At 34.2% G+C, this 26,252-nt stretch overlaps 2 protein-coding genes across 8 annotated transcripts in view; one reads left to right on the top strand and one right to left on the bottom strand.

Annotated features, from left to right (window-relative positions):
* Positions 1-3,296, bottom strand: part of LOC110381275 (proto-oncogene tyrosine-protein kinase ROS) — a 28,749-nt gene extending 25,453 nt beyond the window's left edge. For both annotated transcript variants that reach the window (XM_064035679.1, XM_064035680.1), the window contains exons 1-2: positions 2,813-3,296; positions 1,257-1,316 (exon numbers count right to left, since the gene is read on the bottom strand). In XM_064035679.1, the coding sequence (XP_063891749.1) occupies positions 1,257-1,316; positions 2,813-2,965 (213 nt within the window). In that variant the 5' untranslated portion in view covers positions 2,966-3,296. The remainder of the gene's footprint in view (positions 1-1,256; positions 1,317-2,812) is intronic.
* A 2,366-nt stretch (positions 3,297-5,662) lies between these two features.
* Positions 5,663-25,793, top strand: LOC110381271 (hexokinase type 2). Of its 6 annotated transcripts, none has more exons than XM_064035494.1 (9): positions 5,663-5,695; positions 14,745-14,907; positions 15,009-15,190; positions 15,280-15,453; positions 16,767-16,866; positions 18,368-18,557; positions 18,866-19,071; positions 20,975-21,201; positions 22,982-25,793. In XM_064035494.1, exons 1-9 carry the CDS (start codon positions 5,678-5,680, stop codon positions 23,069-23,071), a joined length of 1,350 nt encoding a protein of 449 aa, XP_063891564.1. In that variant the 5' UTR covers positions 5,663-5,677; the 3' UTR covers positions 23,072-25,793. The 6 variants fall into 6 exon arrangements, with proteins under 6 accessions (XP_063891564.1, XP_021197237.1, XP_021197239.1 ...); XM_021341562.3 differs by lacking the exon at positions 5,663-5,695 and adding an exon at positions 6,466-7,073; XM_021341564.3 differs by lacking the exon at positions 5,663-5,695 and adding an exon at positions 10,407-10,696.
* Positions 25,794-26,252: the final 459 nt, after the last annotated feature.

Here is a 26,252-nt window from a genome sequence, read left to right as displayed (position 1 = left end):
TAGTTTTGTTCATTTACACGGTCTAGCTAGCTTCAATGTGATTTAGTTAACAAATACCCTTTTGTATGTTTATACTCTTTTCAGGTTTCGTTGCGACACGCCGCAAACACTACTTACAACCTAGTTATTTTACCCAGTGGTAATTCGTAATGTTCACACTCTTAATTTAGAGCTTATCTTATGTTTTGGAAGCAGTATTCATTAAATACCTTGTATCTCAAAAAGGTTATAGGTGAAACTGTGATTTAGTTATCAACTTATCACACAGTAATTATAAACTTATTGTAAATTATTTTTATATTTTTTAACTTTTGGCATACTCATTGCTCACCCAAAAGAACCTCTGTTAAATATAAAAATATTTAGATACCTATGTATATGTCATTTTGAAATCTGCGCCTAACAGTCAAAATTCCATTACAGAGTCATAAAAATTGGGTTACTCAATGGTGGAAGTACATAAATATACTATAAACAAACTTATCGAGCCACTGAATTTTATGATCGTTTGCTAAGTTATGGCCGATCGGTTATGACGCGTTTCAATGTAAAACAATTAAATATGGGTTGTAAAAAAGATACTTCAAAATTATCGAAAGCTTTGCGTTACTCGCTCTTCTTTTATCCATTTCTATTACAAGTATTAAAAGAGTCATGATTAATACTCGGTTCAAACCATCGATCATTGGTTCAAACTAAAATCTGACAATAAGAAGTAGGTAGGTACGTCTTCCACGTATTTAACAGGACGAGTCAGTCATTGACTAATGCAATAATTGCAAAACGTCTATATATGGTAAATGAATTTTCTTACTAATATGATTAACACTAAATCTTGCAAGAATGTATATTTGTTACTCTTTCACCCAAAAACTCCTACACAGATTTTGTTGAAAATTGCCACTAATATAACTTATACATCAGAATGATATGCTAGCTACTTTTCATACTGGGGCGACATGTAGTTTCCTCTGGAAGCGGCTAAAACTGATAAAAGAAGAAAGTAGCACCATGATACTATGAAAGTTAGACCAATGTTCTAAAAGGAGTTTCAAGGGACTGCACCCATCCTTGCTACAGAAATGTCTATCATTGTTTTTCCATATTGTGGCTTTTTATACTAATCCCGAATCATTGTTGTGCTCTACAAGTTGATATTATCCCGTAAGCCAAATAAACGATAAATGATTATGCAAGCTTTGTTCATTAAACTAGAAATTTTCAACTAATGAGGACCTTATAAACAAGAGACTTACTTGTTGCACACTGCAATCGGATCCACAGCTTACGTCGAAATGGCCATCACCAGTTCGATTCTGAAAAAGGAAACAATAGGATAAATCCTTTATTTCAAAAATGAATATTTTGTGCTGTAGGGTCACCACGGGATGTGTAGCGATGTCGCAGTCCTAATAATTTCCGTTACGACACGGTTCGTGCAAGCGCAACCGAGCGTGATAAATCATTAGGCCTAACAGGTAGGAAGCGGCCTACCTGTTGCCTGCAATCATTTAGTGTGATTGATTTGTTTTCTATGTTGACGATCATAAACTAGTTCGATATAAAACTTAATAATATTGATAGATCCTAGATCGGCCAGACGCCAGTGCAGAGGATGTAACTCTTTAAACTTTAACCCTAGTTCAGGTTAAATCAGGTAGTCTAAAACAAATCAAGGATTCGACGTTTCTGATCTTATTCTAGAAGTCTTGTGCTTAGACATACTTTCTCAAAATTGTATTTGGTATGAAATGACAAGAAAATTGAGCATGAATATTTTTATATCTGGGGCTTGGTAACCCCATATCAACTTCGTACACCCCCCAAATCAACAAAACAATTGCAACCATAATTGTGGAAATTTAAATTAATGCTTTCAACATAAATACATCCACATAAAAACCATTTCATAGAAAAAGGATTTAATTAATTATGTCCTAACTTTCTACAACTCTTCTTCATTTTTGTCAGGACTTATTTAGTATGGAAATATTAAATAGACAGGGGTTTTAATTCGGTTGCACCAAATAGTTCCCGCAAAGGCACTTGTTTAGCAAGTAGTTCCTCTTGATATGAACACTTCACTGAAGAAATGATTTAAGGTTTAATCTTTTTAGGGACCACATGAATGATTCTAGAGAGGTGAGTTTTTGCAAGCGTGCGACCGGATTAAGCCGACGACTGGCACCTCAAAGGCTTCCCTCGAAATGTGATCCATCCGCGGTTACCTTGTTTTGGTTTTTTCCCACATAAGGTAGGTGCTGAATACTTGCGTAAAAAATATATCCCTTGAAATTGACCTTGCTGCGAGGTCCTTGCATAGAACTTTAAAGCAAACTGGACTATAAACTGAAGTACCTAGTTTATTTCAAAATGGCTAGTAGATTTTACTGTATTTTTTTCTGCGCTACTCGTGAAATATTCAACTGTAACATATTTTTTATTTAGTTAATTGTTGAATTATGCGTATATGGGATTATACGCTCACAACTAACTCGCTTGACGTTTGGGAACGCGGATCTATATTTAGCGCGTTTGCGTTGATTGTAGTGGATCGCTAATTGTCGACAATTACTTAGATGTGCGTTGAACCTGCACGACTGTCGCCGCAAATAAACTACATAATAACTAAGATCATCGTTTTATCCTAGATCAATAAACTGTTCATTGCAATCTTTATCAATGAACGCATAAAGCGGAACGCTGCGCATGTACCTATCCTATACGTGTCATCTACGTAAACAAGGCAGTCAATAATAATTTTATTGTTATACAACGAAATATTGCAGAAAATATTTTTATCTTAGCGAACCTGGAACGGGCATTTTTCATTGCATCGAGCCACAGCTTCCGCTCCAAATTTCTCGGTGATGGAACTGTAATCGCAGCCAATTGTGCGAGCGGACAAAGCCAATCCGAGCAGCGACAACACTAGCCATTTGTGCCAATTCAGCGGCGCACTCATTGTGCCCGCTTACCACCGCCACCGTTGCTGAATTCACTCCTGCGCACCTTCACACGAATCACTCATTTTCCCGCAATGTTTTTTCAAAATCAAAATCACTGATTTTAACATTCAATTGTTTATAAACAAAACTATTTTCACGCTTATGCGTTATTTGAGTTTACAGTTCAACAGCAAATAAATGTTGCATTGCGATATCGAACACGCGGCAAGAAGTCATAATCCTACGTATTCAAAAAGCCCGGCAAAGTGCGCGTACGCAACTAAAGCTACTCGTGGACTGAGTTGTGCGCATCCGTTGACTGGCGCATGCGCTGCGAGGACGAGGACGCTTCGCTTGGGCGCTACACTCATTTTTAATGTAGCCCCCTACCTGTCCATAAACGCACTTGTTACTCTTATTATTTGGTGTCCTTAAACTTGTAACACACAGCAACCAAGTGGAACCCTGGCGTTGTAAAACCCAAAGTAAAAAGTTTTCATTAAGTGCTACGTTTAAAAGAAGGTGATCCTTTCAATAAAAATATATCACCTTCTTTTGAATTTGGTGATGTCGCAGTTAACCCTATTGATCTTAATCTTAAAGTAGTTTTGTTTTATAACGTCGTATATCAGCGTAAGGAGCAAGGCCGTTGAATGATACGAGAACTCTGCGCCGTTACATGAAGAGTTCAATTAATTTAACTACTCTTCATGTATGACTTCCCACGCTTAGCACATTCCACTCGTAAGATGATTTCATTTCTTTCAAAAAGTTCATAAGACCGTCTGTCATTTTTATTTACTTTATCTGGTCTTTTGTCCTTTTAAGTAAACAATGGCTTTATCGTTATAAAGTTATAGATTAACGGTTTCATCTATATTTTTAAGTCAGTAGTCGTTAGGTAGGTACTACCTGTTTGTAGGTCCTTAGAAAGGGCCAATATCTCTCTCCGAAGTCGTTCGCTCATGACTGAGGATCGTGATTATGGTCTGCATGTTGCACGAGTTACGTGGCACTACCAGTTTCTGCCCATCGTTTATTTACAGTTGTGTAGTAGAACTTGGCAGAAGCTGAGTCTCTGGCCCGATCTGTCCGCCGGATTGGTGAACGTCCACAACTAGGTACGTTTCTCCTACGTGTTACCAACGACGATAAGTTTCTCCAGATTACTTTCTCCTTTAAGTATGATGTGACCGAAATAGGCTAGGGTACGTTGGCGGTGGATTGTAGAGACGTTTTTACCCTCAGTTGGTCAAGGATTGGCACATTGGTGCGTTTGATGATCCACGGGATTCGAATTAGCCTTTAGCATTTTTGCCACATTTCGAATGCACGAATTCTCTGCCGATCTAAAGATTGGATGTCACACTCGGCTATCCTTGAAAGTCGGACGCTCTTGGATCTAGTCGTCAATTCTCAGATCTGAAATGAAAAAGTCTAGCGCCAAAGCCTAGACTTAGATTAAGTTTTCGGCCGGTGAGGACTCTGTCTGGTGGTTTTTTTTCAAACTTAGAGAAGAATAAACCAGGATCTACATAAACGACAGTATTCATCGTCATCTCAACAATGAATGTTGAAAAATGTGCTGTCTTTTTAGACTTTTGACCCTGAAATATTTTTAACATGCAAGTTAAATACCTTATTTATTGTTTTTTCTGTTTATGTTAGTATTTCTTCTGTTGGTGGAACATGGTTGCTTTTGCTGAAAAATAGTTTTGGTCTAGTGGTGCCATCTGTACGTTTCAACAAACATTGAATTAGTTGCTTATCGCCACATATAGCATGTAGTTTTAACAATCACCCTCAGATGTCGCTCTACGCGCACAATCTAAATTCTAAGGTTTCACATAGGTGGCGCTAGTTTACACTTAGTCATAAATAACAACTTTTTTGTAGGTATAAACGTACAAAAACTTTTATTTATTTTCCTCCTTCACAAGTACGTACAAAACAGGTCATTATGACTAATACTACCTACTGAATATAAAATCGGAGGAGTGTTTAGCCTTGATGATTTTTAACAGCAATTACAATTTTTGAGGAAAACTTACGAATGTTTTCATATACTTAGAAGACTTGCCGGTTTAGCACTTACATAAGAGAGTTTTAAAGGCCTATTCTAGTTTAGGAGATCTCGTAATTATGGAAGCTGGCTGGAAGCTAAAGATTTACTGAGGAGCTAATTTGATATAATTAAGCGAAGAATTCCTTAAGTGATCCGTAATTATCGTGTAAAAATTTTAACTAAGAATGCACAACGTAAGGAAATGCTCATTACATTTTATTGTTTTATGCTATCCTTATCAGCAATAATGTGAAAAGTGTTGTCACTATTCCGCTAGGTACCACTGACGAGCTACAATAAAATAATAAACTGTACCTATCTACAAATATTGAACCTTTATGATAGCTAAAATTACGACGCGTTCTACCTATATAATGAATTACTGCTATAAAATAGCTATCAAATTATTTATAATCGAACGCTGTAAAGTTTTACGAACCTAAAGAATAGGAATAATTTATAAAATGGTATTTTCTCATTAAGTACTTTATTCTGTTCCATATAGCAAGGAAAACGGACGCTGAATCACATTTTATGAGTCAACTCTGGGAAAGAGTTTAAGAGAATCCTATGGTAAAGTTCATGTCTCACTTTTATCCCGTACTTCACGGTTTGAATACAGAACGTGTACCTCCATATAGCTGCTCCTCGAAAGTGCATTAAGATGGATTCAATAAAAAAGGTAATAATCCCGATCTGTTTTTTACGTAGCTTAAATAATGAAAGAATCTGTATTATATTATGATAGGGTCCATATTGTTTCTAAACTACAAAATGTACCACCTGTATAACATATGGAATGCTAATATAGCATTGAGTATACGTAGTGCAGGAGACAATACGTACCTACTCGTTTACAGTGAGTTAACGACCTTACGTAAATGCACTAATGGTCATATTTTTTAAATGAATTGCAGTTAGGTATACAGTGTTTACTTACAGTGTAACCTTTATGATATAAACGTATCTCGTAACGTTAATCGGTTTCTTATTTACTAAATAAGCTAAAAGTTTAATTTGTTTATCTGATAAATTTTAATTAGGAGTTAATTAGCGCAAAAGTTTTATTGCAGTTTAATGAGTGCAACCTAGTGCAACCTTATATATTATATTAGAGATTTCTTATTCATCAATGCCGCATTACAGTCATGATTGATTTTAACGATAACATAAATCAAACACCAAACGCTGGCTTTTGATTGTAAGTTAAATATTTGACATTAGACAATAAAAAAATCTATAACGTATATTACAGTAGGAACCTCAAAGAGCCTATTTTTGTTTATGAAGAATAACCATTTATTAGTGCAAACACGATAATTGTAGGGATTTGCAATAGTCGTGATTATCTTAGCTCCGCTTTCGTCTAAGTACTGGAAAATTACAAGATACTCAAACTGTTTAAATAAACTGTCAGTATAGTCTTAGTTCTATCATGTAAATGGTCGCGGAAAATAGATCAGTGAAACTTCCTCATGTAAATCAGTTGAACGTGTTATTTTTTGCGATTGTTTATTTCTGTTTACATATTTCATACAAATAACAATTCTCAATTGAAAATACAGTGTCCTATGCGTCCGAAGTGTTCAGAGTTTCATCTTCCCACACCCAGCTTGGGACAGCTCCAAGTCTCATTATTTTAGTGCCAAAGTACGCTCAGATCAGTGATTGTTACCTAACTAATAAAGTCGCATTTTATTTGGTTACCGAAGACCACCACGGTTTAAAAACCTTATCAATACATAAAAGTGAATTTATTTATTGTCTTTTAACACCAGCACGCGTTTATTGGCCATAGTTAATTTTACAACATATGCATACGTTGTATATTTTAATATATGTAGATGTTATTCTGCCGCAATTCATTGGACGCAATTTAGATAAAGATTATACTGTGGTAAATGTCAAGATAAAGGATTTTATTGTGGAGCTTCATAGAAAAGACGTGGTGGATAAATAATTGACTTATTTCCATATTAACTGTGATACGAGTGCGTCGTTGGTGAATATTAACAGCAGCTGACAACGCAAATATGGCAGCGGATTTGGTTGATTACAAGGTAAATTATTTCGATACACACTTAAGTTTGTGTGAAAAATAATTCAAAACATTGGACTTTACAAAACTATGATTGCTCATTTTTAGTTACGTAACAGCGAACTTTAATTGGCTAACGAGTCGCTCATGTTTACAAAACAAGTTTTATTTCAAATTATGGTTGTTTATAGAACTTTTCTAGTGACTATATCATGTAGGTAGAGTTTACATTTGCTTTGGGTACCTAGTATAGGTTCCTAGGAATAGGATAACCTTGTAGGGAAAATAAATATTTAAAATAACGTTTTCTTTACATTTACAATTTTACCTAATTTTACTATTAATGAATAAAGATTTTTAAAATTTATTAGGATACTGTTTAGAAAGACAAATAAGCGATCGTGCACAATTGGCTGCATGACAAAGTATCAGAATTTAGCGCATCAACGCCCGCAGCCGCCCTCAACAAACGCCCTTGCAAAATCAAATGACGTACCTATTCAAATCTAAGAAAAACTTAATTTGTTCAAGTTTAATCAGCGATGCAAAAAATAATTATCGATTTATATTTCATTAATATGCGTATCAAAATTATATGTATAATTTTGTTAAACGTGATTTGAAAATCCAGTTTTTTTTTTGTCTCCAAAACTTGTTTTAAGTAATTATTTTTGTACATTTAATGTCTACCATTTTCAGAAACGAAATTTATGTAGTAGGCATCTTTATAATATGTCTGTAGATTATACAAAGCAGTTTTCAACACCCGGAAAAGAGTTAGGGTTTTTCCCGATCCCGGAAAAGCACTTACGTTCTATAGAGTTTTTCCATAATTTTAGATAGGTGCCTGTAAGTACCTACCCCCTTCAAATGGTTCAGCATTTACCCTAAAATATCAAGTTATTTTTGGATTTTTATGTATGACCCTTTTACTCGATTAGTATTAGGAAGGATACAAAAATAGTTTATACGCATTATACGAAACATTATCTTGTTCACGGGTATTCCCTGCACAGAACGAGGAAAACGAGTTTTGCGTTGTTTATTGTGACGTAAATTATTAGAGCATTCAATTAGCTTTTGGAGCTCGATAAGGGCTACACTATAGTATATCATAAATAGCAAGGGATATTACACGATACATGAGATGGTTTATCATTTTAAGGACTAGGTAGGTACTGTAGCGTATTCATTTCTTGTTTTAGAATTTAATATTTTAATATCTGCCCGATCTTCTGGTGTATACAGATGATTCATTAATTTAATTTTATGTTGCATAAAATTAAATAATCCAACTAATAAATCATCTAAGTATATGCCAATACGAAATTAGAAACATAATGACACTGTCAGATTTGCTAAAAAAATTACGACAGAGGTATATATATACATAATTGTATATTTTTGGGATTTAGAGATAAACAATTAGTAATTTGGGCAATCATCAGAGTAGGTATATCCAAACTAATATTATAAATGCGAAAGTAACTCTGTCTGTCTGTCTGTCTGTCTGTCTGTCTTTCTGTCTGTCTGTCTGTCTTTTCTTCACGCCTAAACTACTGAACCGATTTGTGTGAAATTTGGTACAGATATAGTTTGAAACTTGAGAAAGGACATAGGATAGTTTTTATTACAAAAAAAAAAAAAAAAAATCCGGACATATAGCGCCATCTATTGGTCAAATCAAAAATCTGCTGGTAGTCACTATTCCACGCGAACGAAGTTGCGGGCAAAAGCTAGTAAACTATAATTAAGAGACTTTAACTCCTGTATAAGAGTTTAGAAGGGATCATCGAACCTTTCCGTAATTAAATTAATTGAATAATATCTAATGAAGATTAATATTGTGGAATTAAGAAAGAAAAAATAGTTTTTTCTTTAAAACACCATTATGCTAACTAACTGCATGCACGTTAAAACTACAATATTAATTGTGCGTATCTACATTTTATTTAATAAGTATCACAAAGTCGATGCGATGGTGTAATTGGTGTCACTTGGGCATATATCTATTCAACATAGATGATATCTAAGATCAAATGGTAAACGACCCACAGGTCAATCATACTTAAATATCAATAATTAATAAGTACCCAATATCAATCGATGTTTTATATAAGTTTGCTAGTTTCTAAGGCCCTTTGTTTGATATCTCTTGTTGGGTTATCAGTATCATTAATGAAACAATACTATTCTAGACAATTGCTGGCATTATAAGATACATAGGTCCTTATCAATTAAAACTTCACATATTGTATAGAGCCCATCCGAAAGGAAAGTTAGTTGAACCGAATATCCTATTTTGAAGGAAAGTCGGGCCATTGAGCGTACAGTTAACACAAAAAGTGCTAATAAAATGACCTGACATAAAAATGTTTAAATAATCAAACTTAATACAACAGTAATATTCGAATCTATGCTGTACATGCATTCGCTAACTACTACAACGTAAATATTTGAACTGTTTATTTATGATGTAACTTGTAGATTACCAGAGGCAATCAGAATAACAAGTCTATTTCGAACTTCGAACTCTGAAAAAAACTGAGTTGATATTTGTGCTTCAAATGATAAATACATTTTTGCTTTGGTTTATTTAGTAAATAAATCTACAGGCATATTTTTTGTGTTGCTTATTTATAATGAAACTGAGGTCGCAGCTGAAGGTCATCCTTTCATTTAGAATCAAAGCATGCTGACGTACCTGAATGTGCGAAACTAATAGCTTAGTTTGTACATTTGATACAGTTCAAGCAACTTATTAGTATACTAAATTAGCATACTGAGATATAAGTAGTAGCTACGCTGAGCACGTGCGCAGTGTCACGCACTACTATGGCGGTGCACACACACAGACACCGCTTCTCCTGTCAGTTGTTTGTGGTCCATTGCGAGAGCTGTGAATAGCCAGTTGGTATGACTTGCACACAAATAGGTACCTACATGCCTGGGGGCACGTCACCTCGTCGCTGACACACCCGTGGCTATTTATCTGTGTGAAAAACTACAACATAAATGTGTTTATTGTTACCTCTCGCGGTTCTAGATTTTATTGGAAATTAAATTAGGCTGAAAAGTAATCCTTAAAGGTTAACCGCAGATTACAGAGTGCAGTAAAAATGGCGATTCTATATTCGTAGGCAGGTACTCAATAAGTAATTTACTATAACGTAATTAAAAAATTACTGACGCAATATTACATGAAGGGCGTCACGTGAGCATGATTGACTATACATACTTGATAGCTGTACCTAACGCGGTGGCGGGTAGGAAGGAGGGTGGGGGGGAGGCATTGCGAGTGACGTCACGAACGGCGCGCCGCGATCGGGAGGGTGCGGGGAAGCGGGCGCCGAGTCCGAGGGTGTGGTGCACATGCGCCGCAGCCCGCGTCGTCTCAAGGTGACCCTCGACTTGCTAAGCAAGTATTCTGCGTGGCACACGGCACTGTACTCCGTTCCTTTCACTTCTAAACGGCTGAGCGGTCACTGATACCGGTATTTGCCAGAACGCGGATACAATTTTTATATTGTGCTCAGTTAAATTTATGTCAGCACCCTGTGGACTCCAACGTTACTCGTCCATCACCTTTTATCTCAGTCATCGCGACTGACAAGACAAATCGATATGCGTCAAGCACGAGATGTTGTGAGTATTACATAGCAAAATATTTAGACCGATTAGCATGAAAACGCTACTTAATAAGATGAAATAGATTTAGAGTTAGTAGTCAGGATCTAAATTTACTAAAATGAACAAAAATTGTGTTATCATATCACTAAAATCTTTAAATTATCTTGTTAACTTTCGGTACGTGCTAATGTTAATCCTGTCCAGTGCTGCTTTGGACCAGGGAAATCCCCATCGTCATCTACATGATTCACACATTGCTAGGTACTATTCAGGTTCTTAACGCAAATCAGCACCACTTTATTATCAGAAGTTCTGAATAACGGTACACAATGGGTAAATGATGTTATTGCATCATTGTCTGAATAGATAAGGTTTTTCCCTAATATCATCGTACTTATTAAAAGCTGATTGGTTCATTATTTATACTTGTTATTATATACTTGACAATATAACAAACATTTTATTTAGGTGTTTACTCATTATTTACATTGAGGTTTTCACATAATAATCCTGCATTCTAGGATTTCTTTAGTTCTAGCAAAAACAATGCAATTGCAAACATTTTATTAGTATTAAATTAGCATTAACATTTCGTAAACTATAAATTAGTTAGAGTTAGGTTCATTTCATGACAAACTTCCTAGAAGTCCATGAAGTTAAACTTAGGATCGGTGCTTTTGGTTGATCAAATATCTTCTGATTAAATTAATTGTATCCAATGTAGCAAAAATAAATCCTTGATGATGGCGTAATGATATAAACGATTAATTATGTCTATCATATATCAACATTTTAAATATTTGTCCTGAAACTGCTAAGCTACACAAAATATCCAGAATCCGTCCAGAAAGCAATTTCGCAATTTCGTGCACTCTTACACCACTCCTAAGAGATGACACAGCGCGGTCAATGATTTCACTTTCATCCAAGTGATATAAAATTATCTGGTTCATATCAGGGAAGGTTCTTAATACTTTTTCGCAATGTCGCATTTCATAGTCAGTATGGACCCGAGTGGCCCAGCTCTAAAACGGATTTTGGATATTGAGAAATTGCTCCTCCTTCACATTAAAAGAAATGTAATGACACTAAAACAATTTATTTCCTTTCTTGCGATCTACGTACTCGTAGTCTATTAGCGGTCGTGGTTTGCAAATGTTGAACTCATGAATAGTTTGTAGAATAAATTAGCACATTGATTTAGCGACATTTTTATCCTGATAAAACTAGTTTTTACCAGTAATTTGTAGTGTAAATCTCTGTTTCTCATGAATTTTAATCTTAATATCAAGGTTGAGAGATAATATTTTTAATACCTGCAGATATCAAACTTATCTTTATCGGTTTTAATGTTTTTGAGCGAATTCACGAATCGAGTTGAAGCGCATAGGTAGAGGGCATGCATGGGCAGACTAATAAAATAAGCACTAAGTTCTTATTTATAGGGTACTGTTCTAATTTGTTGGTACTACCATAAATATTATAGTCATAATTATCATGATTAAGTACACCTAATCAGAGATATGAGACGAGCTCTGCTTACTTTTTGACTGAGCAGTAGATATTCATATCATGTAGAGCTACACTTATTTACGTTATTATTTTCTTTATTTATTTGAAACCAGTTATTTTTGTTTGAATATACTATTACAGTGCGAATTACTTATCACTTTTATCATATAGGTACTTAGTTATTATGATCGCAAAGATAAATGAATCACTATAAATGCTATCTAAAAGCGATACGGTACTTTATTAGACTACTCAGGCTGAAGTAGCACGATAATAAGTAGATAGGTACCTATCAAATGTCTAGCCGGTGCCGACCTGTTTAAAAAAAACCAAGCCCTGTTTGATTTGCGTCACTCTTATCCTTATCAAAAATCTGATATAAAAAGCATTTTAAAGGAATATTCCACATGACTTATTGAAATGTTAAGACTCTCATTGTCCGTATGATGTTACGTCAAACGTAGTGAATTATAACTCGTGCTGCGTCGTCGTCGTCACTGTACACAACATTCGAGTCTCAAAAATAAACAGACATGCTATGCCAAGAAAGTGCTTGAGCGTGCGTAAGTCTTGACGCGAAACGATCTAACTTTATTTTTAGTTTTCCTCAGTTTTCTGTGGATCAAAAATTCAATAATTCGCAAATACCGACCTACCTAACTACTGACTTGTTTATTCAAATATTATGTAAAGTTTTGAAGTACATAAATGTTCTTAGCTTGATATCTTAATGTTATAAAACAAGTACCTATAATATTAGGAACCACGAAGGCAGCAGTGTTTTTATACTTCCTGCACGACGTTAATGTCATAGTCAATTTATCAGACATACAGGGTGGATTAAAAATTTAAGTTTATAGGTATTCACCACGTTTTTCAGAGATTATGCTTTGTGGAGTTGACAGATAGAAGTAAATAGGCAATACCTTTGAGAAACATCACAGACTCACAGATGTGTAGTGGTGAAACAAAAAACATACGTAGACTTGTAGATATTCGCAAAATTTTAAATTATAATATTCAAATCTAATACTACCTACCTACACAATTAAAAAAAAATATAGGTATTATTTCTGAAATATTGCAATTTGTTATTAAGAGAAAAAAAATATGTAGGTACGTTTTTGCAAAACGGTTTTTTAGCAAGGTCATTTTACATCGAAGGTCTTTGACATGATCTTTTTCAAGACCTTTATTTTTAAACGGTTTTATTTAGCTCACCCCGTTTGTTTTATTATTTGAACGGACAGTTTGATTTGATTACAAATTAAATAGGTATGAAATTATCAAACGATACATTAGAACGATGTCCTATTTGCTATTTGCATTCAAAATAAACAAACGTTTGTGCTAAGGTGCATGAATGCAAGTTATAATGACAAAAACTAATTTGTTTTATACGTTTAATCCTTTTTTTGAAAGGAGGTCAACACGATTAGCTACATAAGTTCTCAATACAACATCTATCCGCACTACCAAATACATTTTAGTATAGCATCGAGCATATGCCATATCAACTCGTTACTATTCATACAATCGTTAATGTGAATATCAAGGAATGCCATGACGACACGAGCGAGCCCACGCGATAGCCAATCAGAATCGTACACTGAGGGGCACGCCTTGGGCAAGTACGATAAAGTTATGTCCGAAATTAAAAATGTTAAAACACTGTGGCATGGATAAGTCACCATCATGTACAAAATAAACTGCAAATAGAAATGGAAATTATTTTTAAAAAATATATTTATTTTTTGCCATATCTTTGTATACCTTCACTCTTCTAGCACATGCAATATGAAGCGGCTTAAGCGAGATAACAATAGTTTACTATCATGAATGAAAAAGAGCGCGACTGTACGTGAGCGTGTAGCGTTCAATGCAGTGCTAACGGCGACGTCCATGCTGTGGTAGCTAGCTATTCCTCATTTTCCTGCGGATCAGGCGAGACGTGTCGTACTTAATAATATAAATCGCGCGTGTTTAAATAGATTGACAGTAAATAAGTGTATAAACATGGGCTTGGTTGTTAATAATTTACCAAAGGTGAGTGCAACATAAATACTTGGATTTCAAAACGTATTATTTCAAAGCCGGCTTTGCATTGGAAAGCAACGGTACGGTAGTGTTGACCGCTTTGACCTTGTGAAACTCGTTCGCGATAATGAACAACTTGCTCGTACGTCTACAAGTAGGTGCATTTTTCATGCTAAAATATTGAAATACTGAATGTATTGTTTGTAGTCAAAATCTAGGCAGATTTGTTAGTGTTCTAGTCTTTTTATACGAAAGATAAAATTGAAGTCTCGGAAAATCGATTTTCATTATTATTAACTAATAAATAGGAACAAGTTAATGATTTTATTAAATCCTACTTTTAAATTACAATTACCTACATATAATTTTAAATATGTAGTACTACGGGAGGCATTACTAAATGTTTCTACCGACATACATCCTAGTGGTTACAAGAACATCTAAAATTAGCACCTGGGTCGTTTGTGTCACGTCAAACTTTCGAATAATGTTATTTTATGTTTATTTGTTTCAGATTCGCGAAGAATGCGAAGTTCTGCATTTGACAGACAAGCAGATCAAGGAGATTATGAGCAGACTCCACAATGACTTGGTCAAAGGACTTGGCAAGGATACACATGCCAATTCCATTGTTAAGTGCTGGATCACTTACATTCAAGATTTACCCAATGGAAAAGGTAACGTTGAAAATACCTGTTAATATATGTTTATTTTGTGTCGGTAGGCTATTAACATTTGGTCATAAGTATTTTGTGAATACATAATGAATTTGTTTCAGAACGCGGTAAATTCCTTGCATTGGATCTAGGAGGAACTAATTTCAGAGTTTTAATTATTAATTTAGGAGCAAACCACTTTGATATGCAGTCCAAAATTTATGCTATTCCAAATCATATAATGACTGGAACAGGCGTTGCATTATTTGACCACATAGCTGAATGCCTTGCGAATTTCATGAAGGTTGGTAATCATTAAGCATGAAGTCATAATAGTTGACTCTGAAACATTATTTAAAGTGCGGAAAATAATATAGTTTTGTTTTTTCCTAGGAACATGATGTGTACGCAGAGAGACTGGCACTTGGTTTTACGTTTAGCTTTCCTCTACAACAACTGGGGCTCACAAAAGGAATACTGCAGCGGTGGACCAAAGGATTCTCTTGTTCTGGAGTTGTAGGAGAGGACGTCGTTCAGGGTCTTAAGGACGCCATTGCCAGACGAGGGGTGAGTGGATCTTTTTAATTAAACACATAACAATTACATAAATAATGAGTTGTGATATTATTCACACTTATACCCTTAATGATTCCACAAGTAAAATGATACAAATTGTATTTTGCAAGAGCATTGGTCCAAATCATATAAAAAATAAATTTTACAGGACCTTGCCATATCAGTGATGGGCATCCTTAATGATGCAACTGGCACTCTTATGTCGTGTGCACATAAGAACCCAAATTGCCGAATAGGGGTTATAATTGGTGAGTTGATGATGATAACAGCTCTCTTTTAGTAATGTAAGGCATGATTACTATTGGAGCCAACATAAGAGAGCCAAGTAGAGGCTTTCAAATAAGCAGCAACTCGATGGATAATGGTTTCATTTTCCCTATACCTAGGCACATAATAGATAAAAAACATTAACTATATCATTCGATCATTACTTTTGTCATAAATCCACTATAGAGAAAGATTTCAAGATCAACAACTAGTTATTTTATATTGCGGATATAAGTAAATATACCGAGTAATAGCTAGTGGACACTGTGCGTCACGCAATCATTATCTACGTAGTAATACTTATAAATAGGTACATTCAACACACTTTCATCTGCAACAATTTTTCAAAGAATCACTACGTAATAACATCAATTATTACATTAGTCTGTCACTCTGATACTGTTCACATAACATGAAACGTTCTTTATTTCAAGCATGCAATCATTAAACTATGAAAATAAAGCTGCTAGTATGTTTTGCTACTCATCGTATTTAACAAACAGCTATTCAAAGATATGTCAACACATTATAATAATATATGTACCTACAATACCATTGTTATTTAAACGTGCGCTGTTGGTTGGCAGTATATTACCTTTCTACGTACATTTATTGACGAAACAGCAGGTACAAAGTAGTGCTCAAATGTAAACTTTATGTCCGTCACAATCGAATCAAGTTTAACCTCTAAGTAAAAAAACAACAGCCTGTACATGATAGAATCGCGAGGATAACCACTGTTGCTAGTACTACTTTTTAAGAATGTTGTTCTATAAAGCAAGTTTTTTTTATTGATATAATAATATATTTATCTAATTAAAAATTGAACATTTTATCATAATCTGACATTTTAGGCAACACACTACTTAATACATGTGTATGATGAATTATCTAAAGAGTTGACACGCAGTCTTTGGAAGCCTCTACGAATCAATCATCTTCAACCTAAAATAGTTTTAGTTATAACCTGTCACATCTGGGCCTGGAATCATGATTTCTATCTCATACTTAAAACGCTTCTTTTCTCACTCTTGTAGGACGTACAGATTGACATATGTGCCATTCTGAATGATACTACGGGTACATTGATGTCATGCGCATGGAAAAACCACAACTGCAAAATAGGACTCATCGTTGGTAGGTTTACCTTATATTTAACGGGAACTATATTTTTTGTCACCAAAATTTATATTTGTCATCAAGTTGTATCACCTAATAAATAGATCTATCGCCACGAAATATTTTCGTTCTCAGATAAACAAAGAGTGTTCCCAGGTATGAATTACCAAATTATTGTTAATATAATGTGTAAAATATGAGATGGATTACCAATAAAATTGTAGTGCCTTACATGAATATAAACTTCGTTCTTATAATAATAGTTTTATTACTTAAATAATAGCTTGGTGCTCAAAATGGTAGATCTGTCACCAAATAAATCGATTAATCGATCCCTGACTGCGACTCCTTTTTATTTGTTATTTTGTCACCAATACAGTAGTTACATTTAATTTCGCTCAGTTATTAAAATAATGTATTCGTTACCAATTTAATACATCAGTTTATAATTTTAATGAAAATATGTTCAAAGGGAAGAGGAAGGGAAGGGAGACAAATTGGTGGGCTTTCGGGCCTCAACGAATGGGTTGTAGGTTGTAGCCCTTCAAAATCCAAACCAGCGCTGATTATTTAGTGATTGTTATTTTTAACAATAAATATTGATTATTTTGACTTTAATTAAGTGTTTTATTTACTATTCAGCTAGATATTTAATTTAAATATATTTATACTACCTGTGGAAATTAAGACCCTTGGGAGAGGCACATGGCCAGTTAAGTAGTAGACTCTTTTGGTTGAAAGGATGATGACGACCACCCTACATTTTTAGACCTTCATGAAATTTTATAGTGATATAATATATGATTTATTGGTGATCTCTTTAAATTAGTTTGCTTAAATACTATTAGGACAAACCTATTATAATACATACAAAACCATTTATTTGGTACTTGACCCCATATCTCCATGATTTTCGGTAATTTATTGTGGAATTGATTTTATATTGTTTGGTGATACATTTTGGTGACAAATCTACTATTTTGAGGGCAAACCCTATTATTTAAGAAACACAAAATGAATTAAATTGGTGACAGCTTAAATCATACCCATATTTAACTTGTGTCGTGACGTTTGAAATGCATGTTTTCAATAAACTAATACATAATCGATGGTAAATTGCACCAGTTGAAGGTACTTTTAACATACATAACAATTACATTGTTTTCTGGTGGAAATATTGTCACACTGTGGTGGTTGTCACAAATCCATATCACTAATCCATAAGTGAAAAAAATATTTTAACAGCATGATAAGGTTAACAGTACTATGAAAACAATTACTTACGCTGGTTTACGCGAAATTAAGTATTAACTGAATTAAATATAACATCCACGCACTGAGTTTTAGTTTGAGCACCGATTTGTAATAAAAGCACAACAAAACAGTTTTACCTGTGAATTGTGTTTGTTAATAACTTTATAATATTTAAATTAAAACTTTTGTAAGGTTACTTAAATGTTTTTGTAACATAGAGTCATAATAAGTATTGCGATTTCTAATGAAGTAATTTTGAATGTAGGCACTGGAAGCAACGCTTGTTACGTAGAGAAGACAGAGAACTGTGAATTGTTTGATGGAGAGCCCGGTAAACCTGATCTGCTTATCAACACTGAATGGGGCGCGTTCGGAGATGACGGAGCGCTGGACTTCGTTCGCACAGAGTTCGACCGCGAAGTCGACAATAACTCCATCAACAAAGGAAAACAAATGTAAGAAACTTATCTAGCAATCTTTGACTCAACACTGAAATCATATCAAATGAATCACTTACTTGATTTTTATAGTTTACCTGGTACTCCAGAAATGACGACTGAAATATTATATGATTCACGTTTTATATGTTACTAAAAAGAATAACGAATTGCAATTGTATGCAATTATAATTAATGTCATTCATGACAACAATTTTAGAGACGCAAACTACCCTCATACCTCAACCTCAATTAAGGCAAATTGCGTCAGTAAAAATATAATTGTTTTGGGTTAATTCTTATTATGTTTTATATTATCTTTACAGACAAGAAAAAATGATTTCCGGCATGTACATGGGAGAATTAGTGCGTTTAGCATTAGTGAAGTTCACAAAGATGGGACTGCTGTTTGGAGGCCGCGGTTCAGATCTGCTGTTCCAGAGAGGAAGCTTCTACACCAAATACGTATCAGAAATTGAGTCGGATAAGCCTGGAGACTTCACGAGTTGCATGGAGGTGTTGGAAGAACTCGGTAAATGATCATTTAATTTTATTAATTAATTCAACTGCCCCCCAGAATAAAAAGCGCGTAACAAAAGGGTAACTAATTTCAAAGAAAAGGATTAGTATAAGTGCTGTCCGCTTAGCAGCTTTACCATTGTTTAAAAAATATCGATATTCGATGTACAAAGTTTCCACATAGAAAGTTACGTAATTTTTCTTCTATCAAAGCCTCATAAAGAAAACCAAACCATACATAAGTATTGCGCAACGGAGTAAGTAGGTAATCAATTACACAATGACGAACTATACATAGGTCTATGGTACCGTAGCCAGTCTGTTAAAAGCGGATAATATTTCTTCACCGTACTATTACTAATCGATATTAATACGTCAAATTACCTTTAGAACTGTGTACTTTGCACTTTGACTCACGAGCCAATGATATAACATTGTGGATCAGAATATTTACATTTGCATAAAGTTAACTTGCGCAGATTGCGACTTAACTATGTAATTGATAAAATGTAGGTAGGTACCATCGATTCGAAAATCAACTAATCAAATCAAGCGAGAACCAAATAAAATAAGACTAATTCCGATGCAGCTATTACCTATTATTTCATATCGAATTAGGTACTTCCCTACAAAAAAATGTTGTAGTGTTGTAAGAACTTGATTGATATGACGAAACCTGCGCTACTAATTACATAAGTAAGCAATAATTAATTGATGCATTTCATGACATTGCAAAGATAGGTTCGTTTAATCTAGTTGTTATTGATATTTTATCGGGAAAAGCTATTTAGTAAATACCTGCGGTCTACTAATGTTTACTGATGACCATTTACTATGACATAGTACGAACATAAACCTTGTGGTTCTTCGATATTATCGCAAAGTTAATTTGTACTTAGAACCGGATTCGGTTTGTATCAATAAACACTAGAGGTATATACTATTAGAGATAAAATTTAAATCAACAGTTAGTTACCGTGAAAACCAGAAACATTATCATAGTGAAGAAGCAATTTAAAAACACACTTTGATTTACTCACAGCGTGCACCATATCAAAAAATACCTTTTCTATTTAGCAACCCACCATGTTTAATGTGTTGCTTTTATGGCAATAATCTTTTTTAATTCTTAATGATATTATTCTTCATTCTATCTATTTAAAATTAATGGGCGTACTCTTAATCTAATACATTGATTTAAAAGTCAAAGCTTAAAGATACTGGTGTATTTCCTTAAATTTTTGTGACTGATTCAGGAAATATTTTATTAGTACACGTGTTTTTGAAATACACCCAATAAATTATCTTACATCTGTGCAAACTTCATTGTCTGAAGCTATGTTAATTAGTGCTATTTAGCATTAACTTATTAACATGATGATAATGTCAACAGGTGATAGAAATGTATCGCAAGAACATAATCAGTTCCGACGTCATGCTATATTACACATCGTTATGTGTATCGTTTCAGATGTAAGGATGATATGCAATTAAATTATTTATTTATCGAAACATTCAATCTTCACCTTGAACTTTGAAATCAAATGAATTTTGATTGATCATGGAGCTTTAACAAAACTTGAGGAGGCATTATGATAAGTCCCAATCTCATCGTTACTTTATTTCGGGTCAGCGCAGTTTCTTCTTCTTTCATTTTCTATCAGATAATTATCCCACAATTGGCATTATTTAAATGCTCTTTCATTTAATTCATGTTCTTGCTAGTCCTCTTCCTCTGTTATTATCAATCCATCTTTGTGACAAAAATATTCCTTCCGATTCGGCCGGTTTCGTAGCATCAGCTGTTACCGGTGCCAGTTTCAAACTTCTCCAGTTTTCACATGACCAGTCTCAAGATATTCAATGATTGGAAAATTATACTGCATATACTGAGGGAGAAATGTTTGTAATTGCAGGATTGTCGCACGCGAGTGAAGCGGACATGGCTGCGGTTCGCCACGTATGCGAGTGCGTGTCGCGGCGCGCGGCGCACTTGGTGTCCGCCGGGATCGCGTGTCTCCTCAACAAGATGAACGAGCCCCGCGTCACAGTCGGCATCGACGGCTCCGTCTACCGTTTCCACCCACATTTCCACACGCTCATGTGCGAAAAGATCGCGCAACTCGTGAGGCCGGGCATACAGGTTCGTTAAAAACTTTTACTTTTTAACAATATATAATATCCTTTTCTCATGTGTTGACGTCGGCTTCCAATCTAATAGGATGCAGCTATCCAATTAGATTAGAACAGTTGTTTTATGGTCCGACTGACTATCTATATGACAACTTGATTGCCCGAACAACATGATAAACCTTGGTAGGACTGACTGTCACGTTTTCTTGTTTGTGAATACCCGTACTGCGAAAGATCGCTACAGTCACAGCCGGGCCTGGAGCCACAATTGTATTTGCCTCCAGGAAACACGCGGGAAATCGTTATGACGTCGATAGCATTGCGGTTTACCGTCGATGTTAGCTCATCTTATTTACCCACGATGATTACCTTCGTACCCTCTGCATTTTGCCTGCTGCCAAAACACCTCAAGTCATTATGTCATTTAAAAAAAACCGCTTTGTTCACGCACGTGACTTGTCATATCTTTTAATTTATAGTGTTAATTTTAACTTCTAATAGGTTGATGGACAGTCTGCCAAAACATATGACGTAATGTCCAAGTTTATTAGTTTGCATATTGTTATTGGAATCTAATCAAATCAAATATTAGGTTAAAGGCTACGCTATCGGAAAATATCCGGGACAGCCGCCACCCACTCGTTTACGAAATTCTCGTATAAAGCTTTATACATAGATAATGCCATTATCTACTTTTAGTAATCAAACATAGTATGACGTCCATTTTAGTTTAGTGTTTTCTAGATAACGTTATTTTCTTTTAACGCTCATATTTCTCACTGATAACATTTTGTTATTGAACAATATACCTATCATTGGAATTGATAATGCCAGCGTTATATTAAGTCGAGACAGGGAATGACTCATGATCTTAGCAAAACGGACACACCCACCAAACCTGAAAAATATGTTGCAATAATCCAAAGATAACTATTGATTAATTATTTTTAACGTCCTACGTAACTCATGTCCTTTAAAAAACAGCAATATTTCTGGAAGTGTTTTATAAAATTCCGATTAGTAGTTCTTTAAAAATGAGTACCTAACCGTACAGATTAAGACTGTAAAATTGATGTAAATTGTTTGTGAAGTGTTGTCAAGAAAAAAAAAACCATTTAGACAATAACTTGTAAGCAATGTTTGTCATAATATTTAGAACCCAATGGGAAACTGTTCAAGGCAAATAAACCTTTCTTGCGGTTGGGTAAAAAGTGTGGCGATGATTAATAAAATAACGGGCAATTAAGGCAAGTAAGGTAAAATTTACCGAACAAAAAATTTTACACAAATAAGGAAGGTTTTGCGGGAAGTCCGATGTAGAGGTAGCTGCTAAATAAAGAACGATTGTGATTCTATTACATTATAATGCGACATAATGCTATTTACGTAGCATGACCGGAAATTTAATCACTCCTAACAATTATAATCATTCTTTTGTTAATATAGATAACATTCTGATCAAGCTCTACAAATAACACAATAGGTATTTTTGTTGATTACACCGTATTACATACACTTAGGAACTACGCGATATCCACTCCAACTAAGTTGATGACTTGTGTTTTGTATCCTAAACCTACAATCATTGAAATGACTTAGCAAGATTTTGAATTAGAAACAGTCATCGTTACATAGAGTCTTCAGTACTCATCACGAATCAGTACTTTGATCTTTTACGCAGTACCCAAGTACTGCATGACATCAGTCTTGAGAAATAGAATCTAAGTGGGTCCATATTTTTTTTGGGAATTGTTTAAGTTTGTTTAATAAGCATTTTATGATATTTCCAGTTCGACCTGATGTTGTCGGAGGACGGCAGCGGGCGCGGTGCTGCGCTGGTGGCGGCCGTGGCGTGCCGTCAAAGCAGTACTGTCGCGTAACTTGGCCTCATCCCCGCGGTAACACTAATCTGAGCCTTCGCATGTAAGCCGCCTAAGCAATCAAACGATACCGCACTCAATATTTCCTAATAACATAGTAGCAATATATTTTTAAAATTGTTTACACATAGCTACCTATCGATGATTGTATGGGTATTGTTTACACTTTATCACAGTAAGTGTTAAATAATTTAAAATAGAAAAATCTTTATGTGCTGGTTCCTTTATCATTATGCAACTTAGTGATTACAATTATTCATCTAATCCGATAGCAGTTGATTTTTATCTAATAATCGACAGCTCGCTTTGATACAGCCACACAACGTCGGTAAGGAAGAATAATCGTAATAACTAAATTATATTGTATTCGGCACTAGTCCAAATATACATATTACTTAGATACATAAAAGATAAATGAATAGCAAATCTAAGAGCAAGCTGGCGGTTACTTAGCACATTTGAATTATATTGTTTAAGTAGTACTTATTTATATACTATAGAATGTCGCTGTGTGCTACACTGTAGGTGACGGCTTTCATGCATATGCTCTTCTGAAATTTTCGTTGCTCCATATGAACCTTTAACTCTAAATTATACGTCCTAATTTTGACGCATAATCAGACACTAAGATCCAATATCCAACGTGAACTTAAATTTACTTAAATGCGGTTTGTTTGTACTTATAATGACTTAAATCTAGTCAAGGTAAAAGGAGTCAGACCTTTTCATTAAATTAAAAAGTCGACAGCTATGGACACACGTAAATTATAATGTGTTATTATCCGTGTATATAACTGGTATATCGTTATGCTGTTTAACACATGTTGTAAACAATAAGACTGATTTATGATGAAATCACTATTATCGACGTAATAAGTCTACAAAATTTAATTTTCTGGTCTTAGTGTTTGGGGTTTACCGCGACGACAAGCATTTCCTTGCCAGCACACAGTAACAGGCTCAGAATTCTCTTCAGTGACTTGTGTTATATTAGCAATAAGTAGTTATATATGTAGTACTGTATATTTTATCGGAGAGAAAGCTCTTATATCGTTAAGTAGATATGTAATTTTATATACTAATAACAACTGTTGAAAATGAATTAGAACGATGATATTATAAATTACTCTATAAAGGAACACTTAATGCGAAAAACTTCTTCAGATGTATTGTTTATTCCTAAAAATATTTTTACAGTGACCACGTCGACTGATGTATTTTAGATAACTGATGTACATAAATATTTGGTTTTAATAAGTACTGCGTACATAAAAGGATACCTCCCTTAAGAATAGCTCTTATATCCGTTTTGAGATCGGCAATGTTATATTTTTTAATGTTCATCCCGAAGTCGGGCGAATAGAACTTGCGCTTCGGTGCGAATCTCATAGTAATTGCTGCATGCCAAGTACAATAACCGTAGAGTACCTACCATCATTCCACCGAGGAGTTAGTCATCCATGAGACATTAATAAATTATATTTTGTGGATAATAAAAACAAGAAATTAAATATTATGTTAATGATAATTTTTAAACATTCGAATGTAGAACTCTTATTTGAATGTGAATTGAATCAATAAAATAAAAGGAGTAATTTAAGTGTTTTGATATTTTACTGTGATAGAACTAGGACTAGTTCAAGTTTTTGTTTTGTTTCTGGAAACATTTTATCAACGAAATTAATTGCAGTTTGCCCACATTGTTTAGATAATATCTCATTTGGTTTATTCAAATAATATCATCCACGCAAAAATGCCATATGTAAAACCGTGTTATTGAAAGTGATTCATAAATTATAATCGGGTTAAATTTTCACAGCGTACTTAGTGTACATAAATAAGTAAATTACACCCAATTATAGTTCCTAGTTTCATTATTATATAGGTGCATTTTAATTTATGTATGCGTTCTGTGTTGTTACATATTTGTATGTGTTGCACGTTGTAACAATCACTAGTTTGATTTATTTATAAGTATACATGGTGGATTAAGTATACAGCGTTAGACTTATTATTATTTAGTCGTTACTAATAATTAATTTAATCTCGTCATGCTTGTAAATTTCAGCAACCGTTTAAATAAAACATCAAATGATGAAATAGAAAAGTACAAGTAGGTAAATTTTTATACATTTACCATGTATCAAAAGGAAATACAATATTAAATGGTTCAGGTTTGGCAATGGTCTCTAATTGTACGCAAATTATTGCTTTGCTCAAACGCAAAATTTAAAAATAGGTTTTTTGTAGTTGAAAATGTTATGTTTAATTTTAATTCGATCCATTTAGTTTTGTTCACTTAGATGCATTAATTATTTATTATTAGATATGGAAACTTTCTGCATCATATAACAAAAATACATACCACATTCCACTTGTATCTGGAGGGTCTTAAATGTGTATTGATTTTATTACTACCCGCAGAAAATGTACATATCAATCAATTTCAATAATCGAAAGAAAGGCATATTTATGTTAAGAATTAATTATGTTACCCAAAATGTAAATAATATATTTGTCAAATGTTTTGGTAAGTCATATTCGAGTTATTTTGTTTTAAACTTTATTATGAAAGTGTCCACATGCTTTGTAGATAATAATTGTAATAAATCAATTATGGTTGAACCGTTTTAAGGTAGTAATCGAATTCATTGTGTACGCTCTTAAGGCTTAGGAGCTAATAGAAATGTTATGATTTCTGAAATAAATTTGTATAAAACAATCCAACTTTTTTTTCTTCCACAATGATCATCCATCAATATCACCCTACCCTTTTTGTGTGGAAAAAAGAGAGAGTATTACTTCTCGAGAGTGTTAAATGCCAGACAAAAGTTGAAAACCCACATCAAGAAGGTCGATAAAGGTCACATTAACTGCCACGCGCAAAATACGCCAGTGTGATAGCGTTCGTGCTATGTATGAAAAGTTATCTTTACCACTATACAAATAAATGGAGTAGTAAATAAAATCCATTTGAGAATTACTAGTTTATCTCATCACAATATATCTCAACAAAAGGGGAGATGTGTGCAGTGAATTAACGTAATAATTACAGCAAAAGTGACAACAGCATGCAATTAGTAGTAATTTACAATCACATTAAAAGTATTTTAAATTAATTATATAATTTCTAGTCAGTAATCAGATCTTCTAAATAGAGTACAATTAAATTGCCTTCATA

This window comes from Helicoverpa armigera, chromosome 7 (assembly GCF_030705265.1).
Source record: "Helicoverpa armigera isolate CAAS_96S chromosome 7, ASM3070526v1, whole genome shotgun sequence".
Taxonomy (NCBI): domain Eukaryota; kingdom Metazoa; phylum Arthropoda; class Insecta; order Lepidoptera; family Noctuidae; genus Helicoverpa; species Helicoverpa armigera.
Note: the sequence above shows the minus strand (reverse complement) of the source record. Positions and strands in the feature narration are given on the sequence as shown.